Source organism: Canis lupus, chromosome X, assembly GCF_011100685.1.
Source record: "Canis lupus familiaris isolate Mischka breed German Shepherd chromosome X, alternate assembly UU_Cfam_GSD_1.0, whole genome shotgun sequence".
Lineage (NCBI taxonomy): Eukaryota > Metazoa > Chordata > Mammalia > Carnivora > Canidae > Canis > Canis lupus.
In genome coordinates this window covers 76,461,883-76,484,599 of record NC_049260.1, presented here as the reverse complement: position 1 = coordinate 76,484,599, position 22,717 = coordinate 76,461,883, and the positions used below count along the sequence as shown (strand labels likewise).

General features: G+C 39.9%; 1 protein-coding gene across 1 annotated transcript in view; it reads left to right on the top strand.

Annotated features, from left to right (window-relative positions):
• Window positions 1–22,480, top strand: part of LOC119868322 (nuclear RNA export factor 2-like) — a 63,628-nt gene extending 41,148 nt beyond the window's left edge. Inside the window, 4 exon segments of the mRNA XM_038588819.1 lie at window positions 19,483–19,500; window positions 19,502–19,657; window positions 22,149–22,214; window positions 22,354–22,480. Of these exon segments, the coding sequence (XP_038444747.1) occupies window positions 19,483–19,500; window positions 19,502–19,657; window positions 22,149–22,214; window positions 22,354–22,390 (277 nt within the window). The 3' untranslated portion in view covers window positions 22,391–22,480.
• The last annotated feature ends 237 nt before the right edge of the window (window positions 22,481–22,717 follow it).

Genomic DNA, 22,717 nt, shown 5'->3' with positions numbered 1-22,717 from the left:
TTTCCCTGATGGCAAGTGATGCAGAGCATTTTCTCATGTGCATGTTGGCCATGTCTATGTCTTCCTCTGTGAGATTTCTGTTCATGTCTTTTGCCCATTTCATGATTGGATTGTTTGTTTCTTTGGTGTTGAGTTTGATAAGTTCTTTATAGATCTTGGAAACTAGCCCTTTATCTGATACGTCATTTGCAAATATCTTCTCCCATTCTGTAGGTTGTCTTTTAGTTTTGTTGACTGTATCCTTTGCTGTGCAAAAGCTTCTTATCTTGATGAAGTCCCAATAGTTCATTTTTGCTTTTGTTTCTTTTGCCTTCGTGGATGTATCTTGCAAGAAGTTACTATGGCCGAGTTCAAAAAGGGTGTTGCCTGTGTTCTTCTCTAGGATTTGGATGGAATCTTGTCTCACATTTAGATCTTTCATCCATTTTGAGTTGATCTTTGTGTATGGTGAAAGAGAGTGGTCTAGTTTCATTCTTCTGCATGTGGATGTCCAATTTTCCCAGCACCATTTATTGAAGAGACTGTCTTTCTTCCAATGGATAGTCTTTCCTCCTTTATCGAATATTAGTTGCCCATAAAGTTCAGGGTCCACTTCTGGATTCTCTATTCTGTTCCACTGATCTATATGTCTGTTTTTGTGCCAGTACCACACTGTCTTGATGACCACAGCTTTGTAGTACAACCTGAAATCTGGCATTGTGATGCCCCCAGATATGGTTTTCTTTTTTAAAATTCCCCTGGCTATTCGGGGTCTTTTCTGATTCCACACAAATCTTAAAATAATTTGTTCTAACTCTCTGAAGAAAGTCCATGGTATTTTGATAGGGATTGCATTAAACGTGTATATTGCCCTGGGTAACATTGACATTTTCACAATATTAATTCTGCCAATCCATGAGCATGGAATATTTTTCCATCTCTTTGTGTCTTCCTCAATTTCTTTCAGAAGTGTTCTATAGTTTTGAGGGTATAGATCCTTTACCTCTTTGGTTAGGTTTATTCCTAGGTATCTTATGCTTTTGGGTGCAATTGTAAATGGGATTGACTCCTTAATTTCTCTTTCTTCAGTCTCATTGTTAGTGTATAGAAATGCCACTGACTTCTGGGCATTGATTTTGTATCCTGCCACGCTACCGAATTGCTGTATGAGTTCTAGCAATCTTGGGGTGGAGACTTTTGGGTTTTCTATGTAGAGTATCATGTCATCGGCGAAGAGGGAGAGTTTGACTTCTTCTTTGCCAATTTGAATGCCTTTAATGTCTTTTTGTTGTCTGATTGCTGAGGCTAGGACTTCCAGTACTATGTTGAACAGCAGTGGTGAGAGTGGACATCCCTGTCTTGTTCCTGATCTTAGGGGAAAGGCTCCCAGTGCTTCCCCATTGAGAATGATATTTGCTGTGGGCTTTTTATAGATGGCTTTTAAGATGTTGAGGAATGTTCCCTCTATCCCTACACTCTGAAGAGTTTTGATCAGGAATGGATGCTGTATTTTGTCAAATGCTTTCTCTGCATCCAATGAGAGGATCATATGGTTCTTGGTTTTTCTCTTGCTGATATGATGAATCACATTGATTGTTTTACGGGTGTTGAACCAGCCTTGTGTCCCAGGGATAAATCCTACTTGGTCATGGTGAATAATTTTTTTAATGTACTGTTGGATCCTATTGGCCAGTATCTTGTTGAGAATTTTTGCATCCATGTTCATCAGGGATATTGGTCTGTAATTCTCCTTTTTGGTGGGGTCTTTGTCTGGTTTTGGAATTAAGGTGATGCTGGCCTCATAGAACGAATTTGGAAGTACTCCATCTCTTTCTATCTTTCCAAACAGCTTTAGGAGAATAGGTATGGTTTCTTCTTTAAACGTTTGATAAAATTCCCCTGGGAAGCCATCTGGCCCTGGACTCTTGTGTCTTGGGAGGTTTTTGATGACTGCTTCAATTTCCTCCCTGGTTATTGGCCTGTTCAGGTTTTCTATTTCTTCCTGTTCCAGTTTTGGTAGTTTGTGGCTTTCCAGGAATGCGTCCATTTCTTCTAGATTGCCTAATTTATTGGCGTATAGCTGTTCATAATATGTTTTTAAAATCGTTTGTATTTCCTTGGTGTTGGTAGTGATCTCTCCTTTCTCATTCATGATTTTATTGAGTCTTCTCTCTCTTCTTTTTAATAAGGCTGGCTAATGGTTTATCTATCTTATTAATTCTTTCAAAGAACCAACTCCTGGTTCTGTTGATCTGTTCCATAGTTCTTCTGGTCTTGATTTCGTTGAGTTCTGCTCGAATCTTTATTAACTCCCTTCTTCTCCTGGGTGTAGGATCTATTTGCTGTTTTTTCTCTAGCTCCTTTATGTGTAAGGTTAGCTTTTGTATTTGAGTTCTTTCCAGTTTTCGAATGGATGCTTGTATTGTGATATATTTCCCCCTTAGGACTGCTTTTGCTGCATCCCAAAGATTTTGAACGGTTGTATCTTCATTCTCATTAGTTTCCATGAATCTTTTTAATTCTTCCTTAATTTCCTGGTTGACCCTTTCATCTTTTAGCAGGATGGTCCTTAACCTCCACGTGTTTGAGGGCCTTCCAAACTTCTTGTTGTGATTTAGTTCTAATTTCAAGGCATTATGGTCTGAGAATATGCAGGGGACGATCCCAATCTTTTGGTATTGGTTCAGACCCGTTTTGTGACCCAATATGTGGTCTATTCTGGAGAAAGTTCCATGTGCGCTTGAGAAGAATGTGTATTCAGTTGAGTTTGGATGTAAAGTTCTGTAGATATCTGTGAAATCCGCCTGGTCCAGTGTATTATTTAAAGCTCTCGTTTCTTTGGAGATGTTGTGCTTAGAAGACCTATCGAGTATAGAAAGAGCTAGATTGAAGTCACCAAGTATAAGTGTATTATTATCTAAGTATTTCTTCACTTTGGTTAATAATTGATTTATGTATTTGGCAGCTCCCACATTCGGTGCATATATATTGAGGATTGTTAAGTCCTCTTGTTGAATAGATCCTTTAAGTATGAGATAGTGTCCCTCTTCATCTCTCACTACAGTCTTCGCGGTAAATTTTAGTTTATCTGATATAAGGATGGCTACCCCTGCTTTCTTTTGAGGACCATTCGAATGGTAAATGGTTCTCCAACCTTTTATTTTCAGGCGGTAGGTGTCCTTCTGTCTAAAATGAGTCTCTTGTAGACAGCAAATAGATGGGTCCTGCTTTTTTATCCAGTCTGAAACCCTGCGCCTTTTGATGGGGTCATTAAGCCCGTTCACATTCAGAGTTACTATTGAGAGATATGAGTTTAGTGTCATCATGATATCTATTCAGTCCTTGTTTTTGTGGATTGTTCCACTGAACTTCTTCTTAAAGGGGAATTTTAAGAGTCCCCCTTAAAATTTCTTGTAGAGCTGGTTTGGAGGTCACATATTCTTTCAATTCCTGCCTGTCTTGGAAGCTCTTTATCTCTCCTTCCATTTTGAATGAGAGTTTTGCTGGATAAAGTATTCTTGGTTGCATGTTCTTCTCATTTAGGACCCTGAATATATCCTGCCAGCCCTTTCTGGCCTGCCAGGTCTCTGTGGAGAGGTCTGCTGTTACCCTAATACTCCTCGCCATAAAAGTCAGGGATTTCTTGTCTCTTGCTGCTTTAAGGATCTTCTCTTTATCTTTGGAATTTGCAAGCTTCATTATTAAATGTCGAGGTGTTGAACGGTTTTTATTGATTTTAGGGGGGATCTCTCTATTTCCTGGATCTGAATGCCTGTTTCCATTCCCAGATTAGGAAAGTTTTCAGCTAGAATTTGTTCAAATACATATTCTGGCCCTCTGTCCCTTTCGGCGCCCTCGGGAACACCAATTAAACGTAAGTTTTTCTTCCTCAGGCTGTCTTTTATTTCCCTTAATCTATCTTCATGGTCTTTTAATTGTTTGTCTCTTTTTTCCTCAGTTTCCCTCTTTGCTATCAACTTGTCTTCTATGTCACTCACTAGTTCTTCCACCTCGTTAACCCTCGTCGTTAGGACTTCTAGTTTGGATTGCATCTCATTCAATTGATTTTTAATTTCTGCCTGATTAGCTCTAAATTCTGCAGTCATGAAGTCTCTTGAGTCCTTTTTGCTTTTTTCTAGAGCCACCAGTAGCTGTATAATAGTGCTTCTGAATTGGCTTTCTGACATTGAATTGTAATCCAGATTTTGTAACTCTGTGGGAGAGAGGACTGTTTCTGATTCTTTCTTTTGAGGTGAGGTTTTCCTTCTAGTCATTTTGCTCAGTACAGAGTGGCCAAAAGCAAGTTGTGTTTGGAAAAGGAGAAAAAGAGATGAGAGAAAGAAGGAAAGAAAAGAGAAATAGGGAAAAAAAGGAAGAAAAAAAGAAGAAAAAGAAAAAGAAAGGAAAAAAAGGGGTGGGGGAAGGAAACAAATCAAAAAGCAAAACAAAACAAAACAAAACAATATAACAAAAAAAAAAGAACCACGGGAGAGTATCTTCTGATTCTGTGTACTTTAAGTCCCTTGGCTTCCCCTGGAACTTGTCTGTCTAGCTGGTCTTCTGGGGGAGGGGCCTGTTGTGCTGATTTTCAGGTGTTAGCACTTGGGGGAGCTGCTGTGCCCCTGCCTGGTGCAGGGCTCAGTGGGGGTTGTTTTCCCCGTGAGGCCCCAGGAGGAACAACCACAGTGGCGGCGGCCAGCTCTGGAGCCCTGGATTCAGCTCCGGCAGTAACTACAGAGCTCCCCGTCTGCAGGGGCCTGGATGCTCTGGGGGCGGGGCCGCTGATCTGCTCAGCTCGGGGCAGGAGTGTCCTTGCTGTCCTGGGCCCTCCTGGCCTCTGCCTGTCCCGGGGGGAGGCCAGATCCTGGGCTGTGTCCCCGGTGCCCTGTGCTGCCGGACCTGCATTGTTGGAATCGCGCTCCCAGCCAGGCAGCCCCATCTCCGTGCAGCCCCCTCTGCGTAGCCGCCGCCCGAGCCCCTCCAAGCTGCTCCGGGTCCCACCGTGCGCGCTGCAGCCCTTAGGGAGCTCAGCGCACTCTCCTGGGCGCGCAGTTGCTCTGTTACTGTCCCCGGGAACCCGAGGGCATCCCTGCCCTCCTGGGTCCTTCTCCAACTCCCTGGGAGCCCCTTTCCCCCGGGAAGGTCGGTGCAGCTCCTGCGTCTCCGGGACGGGGCTCTCCTGTCCTGGGAACACTCGCCCCGGCCTCAGCCCGGCTCCTCGCGGGGCCCCTCCCCCTTGGAGGCCTTTGTTTCTTTATTTCTTTTTTTCTGTCTTCCTACCTTGATAGAAGCACGAACTCTTCTCACTGTAGCATTCCAGGTGTTCTCTCTTTAAATCTCAGGCCGAATTCATAGATTTTCAGGATAATTTGAAGGTTTTCTAGGTAATTTGGTGGAGACAGGTGATTTGGAGACCCTACTCTTCCGCCATCTTGCCCCTCCTCTCATAACTTTTATTTCTTTTTGCTGTGTAATTGCTGTGACCAGGACTTCTAGTACTATGTTCAATAAAAGTGGTGGTAGTAGACATCCTTGTCTTGTCCTTACCTTTGGGGAAAAGTTCTTTTTTTCCCCATTGATGATCATGCTAGCTGTGGATTTTTCATATACGACTTTTAGTAGGTTGAAGTATGTTCCCTCTAAACTACTTTGTTGAGGGTTTTTTTAAAATCATGGATGGATGTACTTTGTCAATTGCTTTTTCTGTGTCTACTGAAATGATTATAGGGTTCTTATCCTTTAAGAACCCCAACGTGATGTATCACATTGATTTGGGAGTAATAAACCACTCTTGCAGCCCAAGAATAAATCTTACTTGATTGTGGTGAATGATTTTTTAAATGTATTGTTGAACTCAGTTTGCTAGTATTTTGTTGAAGATTTTTGCATATGTTTTCATCATGGATATTGGACTGTAGTTCTCTTTTTAGTGGAGTCTTTATCTGGTTTTAGTATCAAAGTAATACAGGACTTATTCAATGAATTTGGAAGCTTCCTTCTCTATTCTATTTTTTTTGCAATAGTTTGAGAAGAATAGGTATTAACTCTTTTTAAAATGTTTGGTAGAGTTCACCTGTGAAGCCATCAGGTACTGGACTTTTGTTTGTTGAAAGTCTTTGATTACTGACTCAAATTTTTTTTTTTTTGCTTGTTATCAGTTCAAATTTTTCATTTCTTCTGTTTCAGTTTCGGTAGTTTATATGTTTCAAATAATTTATCCATTTCTATTAGATTGTCCAATTCATTAGCATATAGTTTTTCATAATTGTGATAATTATTTGTATTTCTGTGATATTCGTTGTAATTTCTCCTCTGTCATTTGTGATTTTATTTATTTGAGTCCTTTCTTTTCTTACCTTGATAGGTCTGGCTAGATGTTTATCAATATCATTAAGTTTTTTCAAAGAATCACTTCCTCATTCCATTTATCTGTTTACTGGTTTTTGTAGTTTCTGTATCATTTATTTCTGCCGTAATCTTTGTTATTTCTTCCTTCTGCTGACTTTAAGTTTTGTTTGTTGTTGTTTTTCTAGCTCCTTTAGGTGTAAGTTTAGGTTGATTATTTTTTCTTGCTTCTTGAGATAGGCCTGTATTTCTATAAACTTCCCTATTAGAACCACTTTTGCTGCATCTCAAAGGTTTTGGACCACTGTGTTTTCGTTTTAACTTGTTTCCATGTTATTTTTTTAATTTTTTCTTTGAGTTCTTGGTTGATCCATTCATTATTTAGTAGCGTGTTATTTAACCTCCATGTATTTGTGTTCTTTCCAGATTTTTTCTTGTGGTTGATTTCTAAGTTCATAGCATTGTTGTCAGAAAAATTGCTAGGTATGACTTTGATCTTCTTGAACTAATTCAAGCCTGTTTTTTTGCCTAATATGTGATATATTCTAGAGAATGTTCTGTGTGCTCCTGAAAAGAATGTGTATTCTGCTGCTTCAGGAAGGAATGCTCTGAATATATCTGTCAAGTCCACCATGTTCAGTGTGTCATTCAAAACCATTGTTTTCTTATTGATTTTCTGTTTAGATGATCTGTCCATTGATATAAGTGGGGTGTTAATGTCTCCTAGTATTACTGTATTATTATCCATTAGTTCCTTTATGTTTGTTATTTTTTAATGTATTTGTGTGCTGCCATTTTGGTTGCATAGTTACAATTGTTATATCTTCTTGATGGATTGTCCCCTTTATTATTACATAGTTCCCTTCTTTGTTTCTCATCCAAGTCTTTGCATTAAAGTCTAGTTTTTCTGATATAAGGATTGCTACTCCAGCTTTCTTTGGCATACTTTTGTATCTCCATCACCTCACTTTCAATCTGCAGATGTATTTAGGTCTGAAATGAGTCTCTTGTAGACAGCATATAGATGGATTTTTTTAATACACTCTGCCACTTTGTCTTTTGACTGGAGAATTTAGTCCACTTACATTCAAAGTAATTATTGATAGATATGTATTTAGTATCATTTTATTATTTGTTTTGTACTTGCTTCTGGAGATTTTCTTTGATACCTTCTTGTCTTTAATGTTTTGTTGAATTTCTTTGGTGATATATTTGGATTTCTTTCCTTTTATTCTTTGCATGTTTTTTTTGAGGCTGTGTCAAATATTTGTTTTTTTATAAATTTATTTTTTATTGGTTATTAGTGGTTTTTGATTGTATAGTTACCATGCATGGTAACCACACTTGCATGTCACCTGTTCTGCATATAGCAGTGTATGTCAACATGATGGTCATTTAAGCCTGAATTCATTCTTTACTCCTCTCCTCTCCCATGTATTAGGTATATGTTATTATATTTTACATCTTTTTAAGTTAATTTCTTGAATCATTTTTTACAAAAATATTCATTTATACTGGCTTTTCTGTTTTCTACCTTTATACTGTTATTTTTGGTTTTTCCTTTCCACTCAATCCCCTTTAGTATTTCTTGCAGGGCTGGTTTAGTGGTCACAAAATCCTTTAGTTTTTGTTTGTCTGGGAAACTCTATCTCTCCTACTATTCTGAATGATAGCCTTCCTGGAAAGAGTATTTTTTTGTATATTTTTTTATTGGAGTTCGATTTGCCAACATGTAGCATAACACCCAGTGCTCATCCCACCAAGTGCCCCCCTCAGTGCCCATCACCCAGTCACCCCATCCCCCTGCCCACATCCCCTTCCACTACCCCTTGTTCGTGTCCCAGAGCTAGGAGTCTCTCATGTTCTGTCAGCCTCTCTGATATTTCCCACTCACTTTCACTCCTTTCCCCTATAATCCCTTTTACTATTTTTTATATTCCCCGAATGAATGAGACCATATAATGTTTGTCCTTCTCCAATTGACTTACTTGACTCAGCATAATTCCTTCCAGTTTGAATGGAGTATTTTTGGCTGCAGATTTTTCCCATTCAGTATTTTGGTTTTTTTAAAAATATATTTTATTTATTTATTCATGAAAGACTCAGAGAGAGAGGCAGAGGGAGAAGCAGGCTCCAGTATTTTGTTTTTTTTTTTAATATATTTTATTTATTTATTCATGAAAGACACAGAGAGAGAGGCAGAGGGAGAAGCAGGCTCCATGCAGGGAGCCTGATGCGGGCCTCCATTGTGGGACTCCAGGATCACACCCCGGGCCAAAAGCAGGCGCGAAACTGCCGAGCCACCCAGGGATCCCCCCATTCAGTACTTTGAATATATGATACCACTCCCTTCTGGCTTTCAAAATTTCTTTAAAAAAATCTGCTAGCAAATTGGGTTTTCCCTTGTAAGTTATTGACTTCTTTGTTTTGCTGCTTTGGAGATTTTTTTCTTTATCAGTATATTTTGCAAATTTAATCACAATACATCTTCATGTGGGCCGTTGATTTTGATGGGAGTTTTCTGATCCTCCTGGTTCTGGATATCTGTTTCCTTCCCCAGATTAGGGAAGTATTCAGCTATTATTTCATCACACAAATTTTCTGCCTCCTTTTATCTCTTCTTCTTCTGGGACTCCTATAATACAAATGTTATTATGTTTGATGAAGTCACTGATTTTCCTAAGTCTATTTTTGTTTTGTATAATTCCTACTTTTCTCTTTTGTTCAGCTTCATTGCTTTCCAATACTTTGTCGTCTAGGTCACTAATTCATTTCTCTGCTTCTTCCAGCCTTCTGTTCATTGCATCAAGCATATTTCTAATCTTTCCATTCTGTCCTTCCTTGGGTTGTTTTCCTGTCTTCTCTTCAGGAGTAGTCTCCGGGTCTATCCCAGCCCACTGACCTTTAAAATCCCTGGCTTTAAGCCCTGATGGTTGGAAGAATTCACGAACTTCAGCCCTTTCAATTTTCCAAGCTAATGCCTCTGGGGAAACATTCTCCTTGTGTGTTCCCCTATGTGCCCCTTTCTCTTGCCCTTGACCACAGCTCCCTCTCCTCTGCAGCAGCCATTATCTGTTTCTCTCCTAAATCATGTGTCTGCACTTCCTACCTTCTTTGATGAAGTCTCTTCTCTCCTTTTAGTTGTGAAGTTTATTCTGTGATTCTCCAGGTCAATTTCTGTCATGTTTAGGATGATTAGTTATCTAGTTGTGTTTGTGGGACAAGATGACCCAAGGAGCCACCTACTCCATTGCTAACTTCCTCTGACTCTATTAACTCTTTTTTAAATGTTTGGTAGAATTCACCTTTGAATCCACTTGGTCCTAGACTTCTGTTTGTTATGATTTTTGTTATTTGTATTAATAATTATATAGTTTTTTGCTTTTATTTTACATAATTATGTAGTTTTGAGCAATGTCTTATTTTTGTTTGTTTCCCAAATTGTTATTTAAATTCTAGGTGGTTAACATGTAGTGTAATACTGGTTTTGGGAGTAGAATTTAGCGATTCATCACTTACATGTAATACCCAGTTCTCATCATAACAAGGGCCTCCTTAATACCCATCACCCATTTAGCCCATTCCCTACACACCTCTACATCTATCCTCAGTTTATTCTCTATCATTGAGTTTCTTGTGGTTTGTTTCCCTCCCTCTTTTTTCCCCTTCCTTTATGTTCATCTGTTTTGTTTCCTAAATTCCACATATGAGTGAACCATATATTTGTCTTTCTCTGACTGACTTATCTCATTTAACATAATACACTCTAGCTCCATGTATGTCATAGCAAATGGAAAGATTTCTTTTTTGATGGCTGAATAATATTCCATACATAGACATATACATATACATATATATATATATATAATATTCCATTATATATACTCCATATTCCCCATACATACATCAGTCAATGGACACATGGGGGCTCCTTCCATAGTTTGGCTATTGTTGATACTGCCTCTATAAGCATCAGGATGCATGTGCCATTTTGAATCTGTATTTTTGTATCCTTTAGATAAATACCTAGTAGTGCAATTGCTGGATCCTACGGTGGTTCTATTTTTAACTACCTGAAGAATCTCCATACTGTTTTTTAGAGTGGCTGCACCAGATTTCATTGCCATCAATAGCATAAGAGGTTTCTCCTTTCTCCACATCCTTGCTAGCATCTGTTGTTCCTGTGTTATTAATGTTAGCCATTCTCACAGGTGTGAGGTGGTATCTCATCATGGTTTTGATTTGTATTTCCCTGATGATGAGTGATATTGAGCATCTTTTTATGTGTCTGTTCATCATCTATATGTCTTCTTTGGAAAAATGTCTATTCATGTCTTCTGCCCATTTCTTTACTGGATTATTTGTTTCCTGGGTGTTGAGTTGGATAAGTTATTTATAGATTTTGGATACTAACCCTTTATCTGATATGTCATTTGCAAATATCTTCTCCCATTTCAAAGGTTGCCTTTGTGTTACATTGATCATTTCCTTTGCTGTGCAGAAGATTTTATCTTGATGAAGTCCCAATATATTATTTTTGCTTTTGTTTCTCTTGCTTTTGTTTTTTCTTACTAAACACATTGCAATGTGTCTAGTAAGAAGTTGCTACAGCTGAGGTCAAAGAGGTTGCTGTTTGTGTTCTCCTCTAGGATATTGATGGTTTCCTGTCTCACATTTAAGTCTTTCATCCATTTTGAATTTATTTTTCTGTATGGTGTAAGAAAGTGATCCAGTTTCATTGTTTTGTATGTAGCTGCCCAGTTTTCCCAACACCGTTTGTTGAAGAGGTTGTCTTTTTACATGGATATGTAGAAGATTCTTTCCTGCCTTTTTGAAGATTAGATGACCATATAGTTGTGGATCCATTTCTGGGTTTTCTATTCTATTCCACTGATCTCTGTGTATGTTTTAGTGCCAGTACTGTACTTGTCTTGATAACTACAGCTTTGTAATATAGCTTGATGTCTGGAATCGTGATGCTTCCAGCTTTCCTTTTCTTTTTCAGGATTGCTTTGGCTATTCAGGGCCTTTTATGGTTCCATGCAAATTTTATAATGGTTTGTTTTAGCTCTGTGAAAAATTCTGGCTTTATTTTGATAATGATTGCATTAAATGTGTAGATTTCTCTGGGTAGTACAGACATTATAACAGGGGTTTGTTTATCCAATTCATGAGCATGGAATGTTTCCCTATTTCTTTGGATCCTCTTTGATTTCTTTAATAGTGTTCTTTATTTTTCAGAGTACAGACCTTTTACCTCTTTGGTTAAGTTTAATCTCAGATAGGTTATTGTTTTTGGTGTATTCATAAATGGGATCAATTCTTTGATTTATCTTTCTACTGTTTCATTATTGGTGTATAGAAATGCAACAGTTTTCTTTACATTGATTTTATATCCTGTGACTTTACTAAACTTATGTATTAGTTCTACCAATCTTTTGGTGGAGTCTTTCAGGTTTTCTACATAGAATATCATGTCATCTGCAAAAAGTGAAAGTATGACTTCTTCCTCGTTGATTTGGATTCCTTTTATTTCATTTTGTTGATTGATTGCTGAGGCTATGACTTGGGAGTTTTTTAAATTACCAGTTAAATCTCATTGCTACTAATTGGTCTAATCAGATTTTCTCTCTTTTCCTAATTCTGTTTTTGAAGATTATATATTTCTAGGAATTTACCTATATCTTGTAGATTGTCCAATTTGTTGCTGCATAATAGTTTGTAGTACTCTTTTATTATCCTTTGTATTTTTGTGATACAAATATAAATTTGCTTAAAGATTTTATTTATTTATTCATGAGAGACACAGAGAGAGAGAGGCAGAGACATAGGCAGAGAGAGAAGCAGGCTCCATGCAGGGAGCCTTATGTGGAACTCAATCCCAGGACTCCTTGGACCAAAGGCAGGCACTTAACTGCTGAGCCACCCAGACATCCCATTGTGATATAAATTGTAACCTCTCTTTCATTTCTGATTTTATTTATTTGAGCTCCATCTTTTCAAAAATTTTCTTGGCTAGTATCCTTAAAGTTTTGTTAGTTTTGTTATCTTTTCAAAGAATCATCTCTTTTTTTTTCCATTGGTCTTTTCTGGAATCTTTTTATTCTATAATTCATTTATTTTCAATATGGTCTTTATTATTTTCTTCTAGTAAGTTTCTAACTTCTAGGGGCACCTGGGTGGCTCCGTGGTTGAGCATCTGCCTTTGGTTCAGGTCGTGATCCTAGGGTTCGGGATTCAAGTCCCCCATCAGGCTCCCTATGTGGAGTCTGCTTCTCCTGCCTATGTCTCTGCCTCTCTCTGTGTGTTTCTCATGAAATAAATAAATAAAATAAAATATTTTATTATTTATTTATTTATTTATTTTATAAATAAAATATTTTAAAAAACGTTTCTTACTTCTAATAACTTCACTTGTTCTTTTTGTAGTTCCTTTAGGTGTAAAGTTAGATTGTTCATTTGAAACTTTTCTTTTTTATTGATACAGGCCTGTACTGCTATTAACTTCCCTCTTAGAACTGCTTTTGCTACATCCCATAGATTTTAGCATGTTGTGTTTCTGTTTTCATTTTCCTTTTAAAATTTAAAAAATTCTTCTTTGATTTCTTTGATGTCACATTGGTTGCTCAGCAGCATGTCATTTAATCTTCATGTTTTTGTGTTTTTTTTTCAGTTTCCGTATTGTATTTGATTTTTAGTTTCATATCTTTTTTATTATAAATTTATTTTTTATTGGTGTTCAATTTGCCAACATATAGAATAACACCCAGTGCTCATCCCATCAAGTGCCCACCTCAGTGCCCGTCACCCAGTCACCCCCACCCCCCGCCCACCTCCCCTTCCACCACCCCTAGTTCGTTTCCCAGAGTTAGCAGTCTTTCATGTTCTGTCTCCCTTTCTGATATTTCCCACTCATTTTTTCCCCTTTCCCCTTTATTCCCTTTCACTATTTTTTATATTCCCCAAATGAATGAGACCATATAATGTTTGTCCTTCTCCTATTGACTTATTTCACTCAGCATAATACCCTCCAGTTCCATCCACGTCGAAGCAAATGGTGGGTATTTGTCGTTTCTAATGGCTGAGCAATATTCCATTGCATACATATACCACATCTTCTTTATCCATTCATCTTTCGTATCATTGTGATCAGAGAAGATGCTTGATATGATTTCAATGTCTCTGAATTTATTAAGATTTTTTTCTGTGATTCAACACATGATCTATTCTGGAGAATGTTTCATGTACACTTAAGAAAATGTATATTCTGCTAATTTGGCATAGAATGTTTTGTATGTATCTATTAAGCTTATCTGGTCTAATGTGTCATTTAAGGCTGCTATTTCCTTATTGTTTTTCTGTCTTGATGATCTATGCATTGCTTTAATTGGAGTGTTAATGTTCCCTGATTTTATTGTATTGCTTTCAATTTCTTTTATGTCCATTTATATTTACTTTATATACTATAGTGCTCCTACATTGGAGATCATGCAGTTCCTTTTTTGGGTCTTTTATTACACTCTTTGCTTTATATTCTTTTTAATGTAATATAATTATAGCTACCTCAGATTTCTTGCAATGTAACTGCTACATGTGATGGGCTGGGCATGGGTACTCACCTCGCCTGATCATAGTATGGCTGTTGTGCTGGGTCAGTGAAAGTCAGGGTGCTCCCCGGCCTAGTGTGGCAAGGCACTATGTGGGGGAGGGCATGGCATAGTAGTGTCACTTGGTCTGATTGTGGCACAGTGACTATGCAGGGTCAGTGAGGGGCAGAACACACCCAGTGGTGCTAGTGGGCTATAGAGAAGGCACCAACAATGGTGCCTGTCAGCTCTTTCAGCAGCAAGTTAGGATGAGATTGCAAAACTGGTTAGCACCAGTGCTTTCTTCCCTGGGCAAAGCCTCTGCAGTTTCCTATCTGTCCAGCCCCTGCTTTAGGATTAGTAAGTGGGTGTCCCTCAATTATGGTCTAGACATGTCTCAAACTATCCTTTTGTGCTGGATCCCAGAGTGAGACAGTTTGTGCATAATTCCTTTAAGGGCACCTTCTCTATTCTCTATAGTTCTGTGGGTCCCCTGGACTTAATCCCTGTTGATTTTTAAAACCATTTCAGGAGGGGATCCCTGGGTGGTCAGCAGTTTAGTGCCTGACATTGGCTTAGGGTGTGATTCTGGGGTCCTGGGATCCAGTCCCGCATCAGGCTCCCTGTGAGGAGCCTGCTTCTCTCTCTGCCTGTGTCTCTGCCTCATTCTCTGCCTGTGTGTGTGTGTGTGTGTGTGTGTGTGTGTGATGAATAAATAAAGTCTTAAAAAAACATTTGGGAGCTCACCTTTCTTTTTTTTTAAGATTTTGTTTATTTATTCATGAGAGACACACAGAGAGAGGCAGAGACATAGGCATAGACAGAGAGAGAAGCAGGATCCCTGCAGGGAGCATGACGAGGGACTTGATCCCAGGACCCCAGGATCATGACCTGAGCCAAAGGCAGATGTTCAACCACTGAGCCACCCAGGTGCCCCTGCGGGTTCATCTTTCTGGTGACAGACCCAAGGGTTGGTATGTCTCATATGGGGCACAGTCCCTTTACTCCTTGAGGAAAAGTTCTGTAGTTTTGGATTCCCTTTCTGACTGTGGATCACTGTGCCTGATGAGACTGAGTCTTTGCCTCTCCTACCTATGTCAATGCATATCTTTTATTTTCATTGTACAGGCACTATTCCTCTAGTTCTTAGGTCCTTTTCAGAGGAAAGTTATTCCATATGTAGCTGTGAACTTATACCCATGGGAGGATGTGAATTCAGGGTCTTCCTATGCTGCCATCTTGAAACTCTCCCCATCAACACACTCTTGAACAACCAATGGGTTGAAACATTTTTTTAAAATTTTGAGGTAAAGGAAAATGGAAACACAATATACTGAAATTTACAAGATGCAGAAACCAGTTCTAAGAGAGGAATTTATAGTGATAAATCCCTACATTAAGAAAAAAAGAAAGATTTTGAATTAAAAAAACCCTTACTTCACACCACAAAGAACTTAAGAAGGACAAACTGAACCCAAAGCTAATAGAGGGAAGGAAATAACAGATCAGAACAGAAATAAATGAAATAGAGAATAGAAAAACAATAGAGGGGTGCCTAGGTGGCTCAGGAAAATGTCTGACTCTTGATTTTAGCTCAGGTCATGATCTTAGTGTTGTGAGATTGAGCTCTGCTACACGTGGAGACTGCTTAAGATTTTCTTTCTCCCTCTGCCCCTCCCCCACTCACTCTCTCTAAAAAAATGAATAGAGTAGTATATAAAAGAAAACACAATAGAAAAAAATCACTGAAACTAAGAGCTGATTTATTTAAAAGATAAACAAAATTGCCCAAGGAGACATATCTAGAAAGAAGTTGCCACAACCTATTCCAAAGAAGTTATTGCCTGTGTTCTCTTTTAGTGTTTTTATGTTTTCAGGCCTCACATTTAAGTCTTTAATCCATTTTGAATTTTTTTGTGTGCATGATGTAGTGGGGGGATGGGTTAAGTAGGTGTTGGAATTAAGAAGTACACTTGTGATGAACACTAGATGATGAATGGAATTGTTGAATCACTATATTGTATACCTGAAACTAATAAAACACTGTATGTTAAAAACAAATGGATCAAAAAACTTAACAGATGCCTTCCCAAAGAAAATATACAGATGGCAAATGAGCATATGAAAAGATGTTTCATTTCATATGACATAATGAAAATGCAAACTAAAACAATGAGACACCACTAAACACCTATTAGAATGGCCAAAATTCAGAAGAGTGACACCAAATGCTGGTGAGGATGTGGGACAGCAGGAACTCTCATTCACTGCTAGCTGGAAGTCAAAATAGCATAGCCATTTGGGCTGACAATTTGACAGTTTCTTTCCAAACCAACCATACTCATGCCATTTGATCAGGAGACACCCTCCATGGTATTTACCCAAAGCTTATTTCTACACAAAATCCTGCACAAAGATATTTATATAAACTTTATTCATAATTGTTAAAACTTGAAGGCAATCATGATGTCCTTCAGTAGATGAATGGATAAACTAATATATCTGGACAAAGGAATATTATTAAGAGCTCAAAAGTAATAATCTATATAGCTAGAAAAGAAATAGAGGAAACTGGGATCCCTGGGTGGCGCAGCGGTTTGGTGCCTGCCTTTGGCCCAGGGCGCGATCCTGGAAATCCAGGATCGAATCCCACGTCGGGCTCCCGGTGCATGGAGCCTGCTTCTCCCTCTGCCTGTGTCTCTGCCTCTCTCTCTCTCTCTGTGTGACTATCATAAATAAATAAAAATTAAAAAAAAAAAAAAAAAAAAAAAAAAAAAGAAAGAAATAGAGGAAACTTAAATGCACATTACTAAGTGAAAGAAGCCATTCAGTAAGAAAAGATTTCTTACTGAATAATTCCAACTATATGACATGCATGACATTCTGGAAAAGGCAAAAAGATCAATGGCTATCTGGGGCTAGGTGGAAGAGGGGAAATACATAGGCAGAGCACAGATGATTTTTAGAGTATTGAAACTACTCTGTATGATATTATAATGGTGGATACATGTTGTACATTTGTCTAGAAACAGTGTACACCACCAAAACTAAGCCCTAATGTATACTATGGACTCCATGTTTCCCATCCCCCGCCTATCGTCCCCTCATCTTCCATTTTGGGTCTTGCCTAGATTACATGTTTGTGTCAGATCCTTATCCATTTTAGGGGACCAGGACTCCTGAAAAACACATCAATATGCCTCTCTGGAAAGTTTCCAAACACACACGCACACCACACACACACACAAGTTGCATATAGTAGTAAGACTTCCAGGACCTCATGATGAAACACCACTGTAATCTTGTCCATGTAATTTCCAGTGCTTTTTCATACCTGACCTCTGACTCTCACCCTCTTTTGGGATTGTCTTTTCCTTTAAGCACCCAGGACACCTCTGTGGTCTCCACTACTGACTTCTTCCCTTCTCCAGGATGGCCAGGAGTTACCACCACCAGTTATCATTGATGCTGACACACCCTGCTTGATAAAGCCCTGCAAGGTGAGGGAAAATGATCAATGTTTGGAGTATACAAGGGAGGCTTTATCAGCCACATAGTCTCAAGTGTCTTTTGATTCCAGGAAAGTTACAAAGGATCTGAGACACGGAAGATCTAGTCTTGCAATTCCTGCAGCAGTAAGTACCCCCTGGGAATCTGAGGAAGGGGAGGGCCAGTATGTGAGGCCACCCAAGCTCAGGACTGCTGACTGGGTCTTGAAATCTCATTTGGGTCCAGACCACAGAGATAGACTATCCTCTTTACTCCCCACAGGTACTACTTGATCTACGACTCTGGAGACCGTCAGGGTCTCCTCGGTGCCTACAATGATGAGGCCTGTTCTCCGGCCATTTCTTTCAACCCTGAGGCCCCAGCCCCGTGAGTACCAAAGCTCAGACTCTGCCCTTGGGCCCTGTGTCTCCTGGGAGCCACAGGGAAGCCCTTAAAAAAACATTCATACTGGCCAGACCACCACCTTCTGTTCCTCTTTCTCTGCTAGAAGCAGCTTGTGTGAGTACTCCAAGGAAAGCAGGAATATGAAGAAGCTCAAGACCTCTGTGCGTGTGTGATGGGAAGACTGGGCAGGAAAGGGGTGTGAAGGGATAATTATAGGGCCCAGGGTGTGGCCACCCCGACCCTCGCTTGCTTTTCCACCCCCTCCCCATAGCCCAGTGTGTTCAGCTGCTGAAGCATACAAACTGTGACATCGTGTGCTCCCTCTGTGTGCTGCCCAAAACGCAGCACGACCTCAGCTCCCTCGTGGTGGACATGTGGTTCCAGACGGTGAGCACCCACTCCCTCCCAAGGGCAGCCCCGAAAGCCACAGGTGGATGGGAAGTTTAAGTGACTTAGCAGCTGTGCTCTTCCCTTTCAGAGAAGATGCTCTGCTTCTCTGTCAATGGGGTGTTCAAGGAAGGTCAGTGTGCATGAACCCTCCCCAGAGCCCCACTGCTCCACGCCACTGGCTGGGCTCCCTCTCAGAACTCTCCAAGTTTCCCTGATCCCTTTCCTTCTCTTCCTATTCCCTCTGTGTTCTCCTGCCTCCACTCTGCCCCCAACCATCCTGGTCTGACCTGGGTCTATGCCTGTCTGTCCCACACAGCTTGGCACATTAGGGACACATCTGTGCAGTTTCATGCCTGCCATTCCAGATCCTTCCTCTGAGAACTACTTGGGGTGATTACTTACCTCTAAGCTTCTCATTTACAAATGGAGCTAATAATGTCCCCCTCTTGGGCAGCTGTGAAAATGAATTGACAAACTTGTGAAGTGGTTGTCACAGCACCTGTCACATAGTAGAGGCCCTGTCACTTGGGAGCAGATTGTTCCCACTGTTGCCATCCCCATACCAGACACCCTGACTCCAGTGAACATTGTCCCTTCAGCATGAGTACAATTCAGACTCTGAGTGGGGACACGGCGTGGGAATGTGAAGCATGTGCAACTCTCAGGGGGTATTGTTGTTTGTTGTTGAAGTGGAAGGAAAGTTTCAGGGTTCTGTTCGTGCCTCACCCGACCTTCATCCGTTACCCCTGCCAGCAATTCCAGGTGAGCGCTATGTTGTAGGTGGAAATGCTCATCCCCAGCCTGGGCTCAGGGTTGGGGGAGCATGGTGGAGTAGACATCTTGTTTTTTTCAGTATTGTGGAAAGCCAACGGTAGATCCAAGGAGCAGTCTAGTCTGGGGTTAGAGGACTGGGTTCTCTTCTGACCATAGCACTCACTAGGTATTTGCCATCTTGGTTAAGTCCCATGACCTCTCTGTGACTCATTGTCTTCCTTGGAAAATGGGGATTAGACTGTCATTCCTTTGGGCTATTGTAAGGAATAAATGTGAATGTAGAATCTTCCCTGGTTTGCAGGTTGAGTACACACCTAGTAGGCTGGTAGACAGTCCCTGCAAAGGTGGGCTCTGTGGGAGGGCTGGAGGTACCAGCCAAGGAATCGATGTGTGGGGGCAGCACAGTAGGCATATGGAAGGAACCTAGTTGCTGAGTGGCAGTGGGAGCAGCATCATTGTTGGAGATGTGGGATTGTACATTCGTCCACTTGTCTGAGGGCCCATTTTCCCTCCATCTATGCATTGTGAATGATGCTGTTCGTGAGAGATGCCACCCCTGGTGAGACTCAGAGTGCATTCTCCAACCAAGAGACCTTCAGCTCCATGCCTACCCTCTCCCAGGAGCAGCAGGAAATGGTCCATGCTTTCTCCACTCAGTCTGGGATGAAACTTGAGTGGTCTCAAAGTAAGTGTGGGATGTGCAGGGGAGAAGGATGAGTTACTACAGTGACTTGGTGGAACTGGGGGTTGAATCAAAGAAACTCACAGGAAATTTGGAAAAATAACATTTTGGACGATTTTGCTTCGAAGGAAAGGAAAGGAAAGGAAAGGAAAGGAAGGAAAGGAAAGGAAAGGAAGGAAAGAAAGGAAAGGAAAGGAAAGGAAGATGGAAAGGAGGCTGATGGAAAAGGTTTCATAGCATATATACTTGAAGGATTTAAAACATGCTATAATGGTCAATGACATTGACTTACTATAGAAAATCCAAAGAATCCACCAAAAAGCTTAGAACTAATAAACAAACTCAGTAGGGTTGCAGGATAAAAACCAATAATGAAACGCATTGTATGTCTATGTACTTGGAATGAGTAGTCCAACAATGAAATGAGAATAAGCCCACTTACAATAGCATCAAAGTAATAAATATTGAAAACAAATGTAACAAAGAAGCATAAATCTTATACTCTGAAATCCATAAAACATTGCTGAAAAAATAATAAATAAATAATAAATAATAATAATAAATAATAAATACAGACAGACACCCCATGGAAAGACATCTCATTTCCATGGGTTGGAATATTGCTAAATGCTTAATATTGTTGAGATGATAGTAATATCTAGTCCAATCTACAGATTCACATAATCCCTGTCAAAAATCCTTCTCTACAAAATTGACAAGGTTATCCAAACTTCATATGTAAGTGAGCCAAACAAGCTTGAAAGAAAGAACAAAGTTAGAGGACTCACACTTCCTAATTTCAAAGCTTGCTGCAAAAGTACAGTAATCAGGACTATGTGGTCCTGGCATATGGACGTGCATGAATCAATGGATGGAGATGAAAGTCCACAATAAACCCTCACATTTATGGTCAATTGATTGTGAATGAGAGTGATGAAAAAAATCTGTTGGGAAAAAAATAGTCTTTCAGCAGATGGTGATGGGACAACTGGATATCCACATGCAAAACAATGAATTTTGACCCCTGATTCATATCGTGTACAAACATAGACTATAACGGATCAAAGATCTAAAGGTAAGACTAAACTATAAATCATGAAGGAAACATCGGTGTAATTCTCCATTAATTAGGCAAGTGTTCTTATATATGACACCAAAAGCACAAGCAACCAAAGAAAAAAATAGATAAATTGGGCTTCATCAGATTAAAAGCTGTTGTGCACCAATGGACACTATCAGAAGAGTAAAAAATCCCGCCAAGAATGGGAGAAAATATTTGCAAATCACGTATCTGACAGGTATATATGAAGAACTCTTGCAGCTCAGCATAAAAGGGCAAACAGCCCAATTTAAAACGTGGAGAAAGGGCCTGAATAGACATTTCTCCAAAGAAGATATACAAGGGGCCAACGACACATGAAAAACTTCTTAGCACCATTAGTCGTTAAGGATTTAATGCAGATTGAAAACACACCTGATTTACTGCTTCACACCCACTAGGCTGGCTTTAATCAATAAAATGAATGATAACAGTTTTGGTGCAGATGTGGAACACTGGAGTTCTCATGTATTATTGTTGAGAATATAAAATGGAGCAGGGGTTGGGGAAAACATTTTGGCAGCTCCCCAAATGTTAAACATGGAGTTACCATATGACCCGTCATTCCACACCCAAGTACTACCATGAGGAATGAAAGCATATGTTCAGTCTAAGACGTGTACAGGAATGTTCATAGCAGCATTATTTGTAACAGCCAAAAGTGGAAACAACCCAAATGTCCTTTAGCTGATAATGGATAAACAAATCTGGTACGTCCACATGGTAGAACATTATTCAGTCATAAAAAAAGAATACAGTGGCTGATATATGCCATGACATGGATGAACCTGTGAACGTTATGCTAACTGAAAGAAGCCAGCCCCGAAAGGTCACATATTGTATGATTCAATTTATATGAAATGCCCAGCATAGTCAAATCCACAGGGACCAAACAAATTAGGTGTTTCCAGGGTCTGGGGAAGAGGAGGATAGGGAGTCATTGCTAATGTTTAGAGTTTCTTTGTAAGGTGATAAAATTATTTGGGAATTAGATAATGGTGATGGTTGCACAATCTTATGACTAAACTAAGGAAACACTGAATTGTACACTTTAAAATGTAATGTGCATAAAATGATAACATAGTTATGTGTATTATTTCTCAAAAAATGATTGGAAACTTATACTTTTTAAATTTCCATGTATTTTCTTGAATGTCTTCTTTATCAATATACATTAAGTTCCCTTGTTCTTTTGGAGAGCTCTATTTTTCTGTTTTGAATTCTAGTGGGCATATTCTAGTGGGCAGTGATAGACATTTTCACTAGGTCTTTCTTCATCATTACACTAATGTTCATACTGGTACAGGCACCCGGCAAAAGAGTGGCACAGATTTAGAGCTGCAAGGTCAGCGTGTCTGTACTGTGGTACTAATGGGATCACCTGTTCTCCCCATTCCAGGTGCCTTCAGGACAATGAGTGGAACTACACCAGAGCTGGTCAGGTCTTCACTGTGCTCCAGGTGAGGTCTGGGAATCATTAAGCAGGCTACAGATGGGTGTTTCTGGGCCTCAGGAAGGCCAAGAAGGTGGAGGCTGGTGGCCGGGGGATGAAACTCTGGATTCTGGCTCTTCTGATGTCTCAATTCCTTCCCTCCAGAAGGAAGCAAGATCCCAGAGGAGGCCTTCAAACAAATCACCTAAAAGAAGCCTTGGATGTCCACATCATCATTGTTCCTCTTTTCTCCGGCCTATGCCCATGCCCATGACTGGGAAAAGAGGCCTGGCTGACCAAGAAGCCAAAGTATATTCCGGCCAGGTGACATACCACCGAGGATCAGTTGTTCCGTGTATTTTCCCCACTCATATTGCTGTTTAGTTTCATAATAAGAATGATGCTGCACGTCGTATGTTGTGTGTCCTGCATCCTCTTCCTCTGTCCCACATGAGCTAATGAGTCCAAGACTGAAAGACCCTGCCCTCTCCCCACATTATTCACCCTGGCAGTCCCTGGCAGGTACTAATTCCATA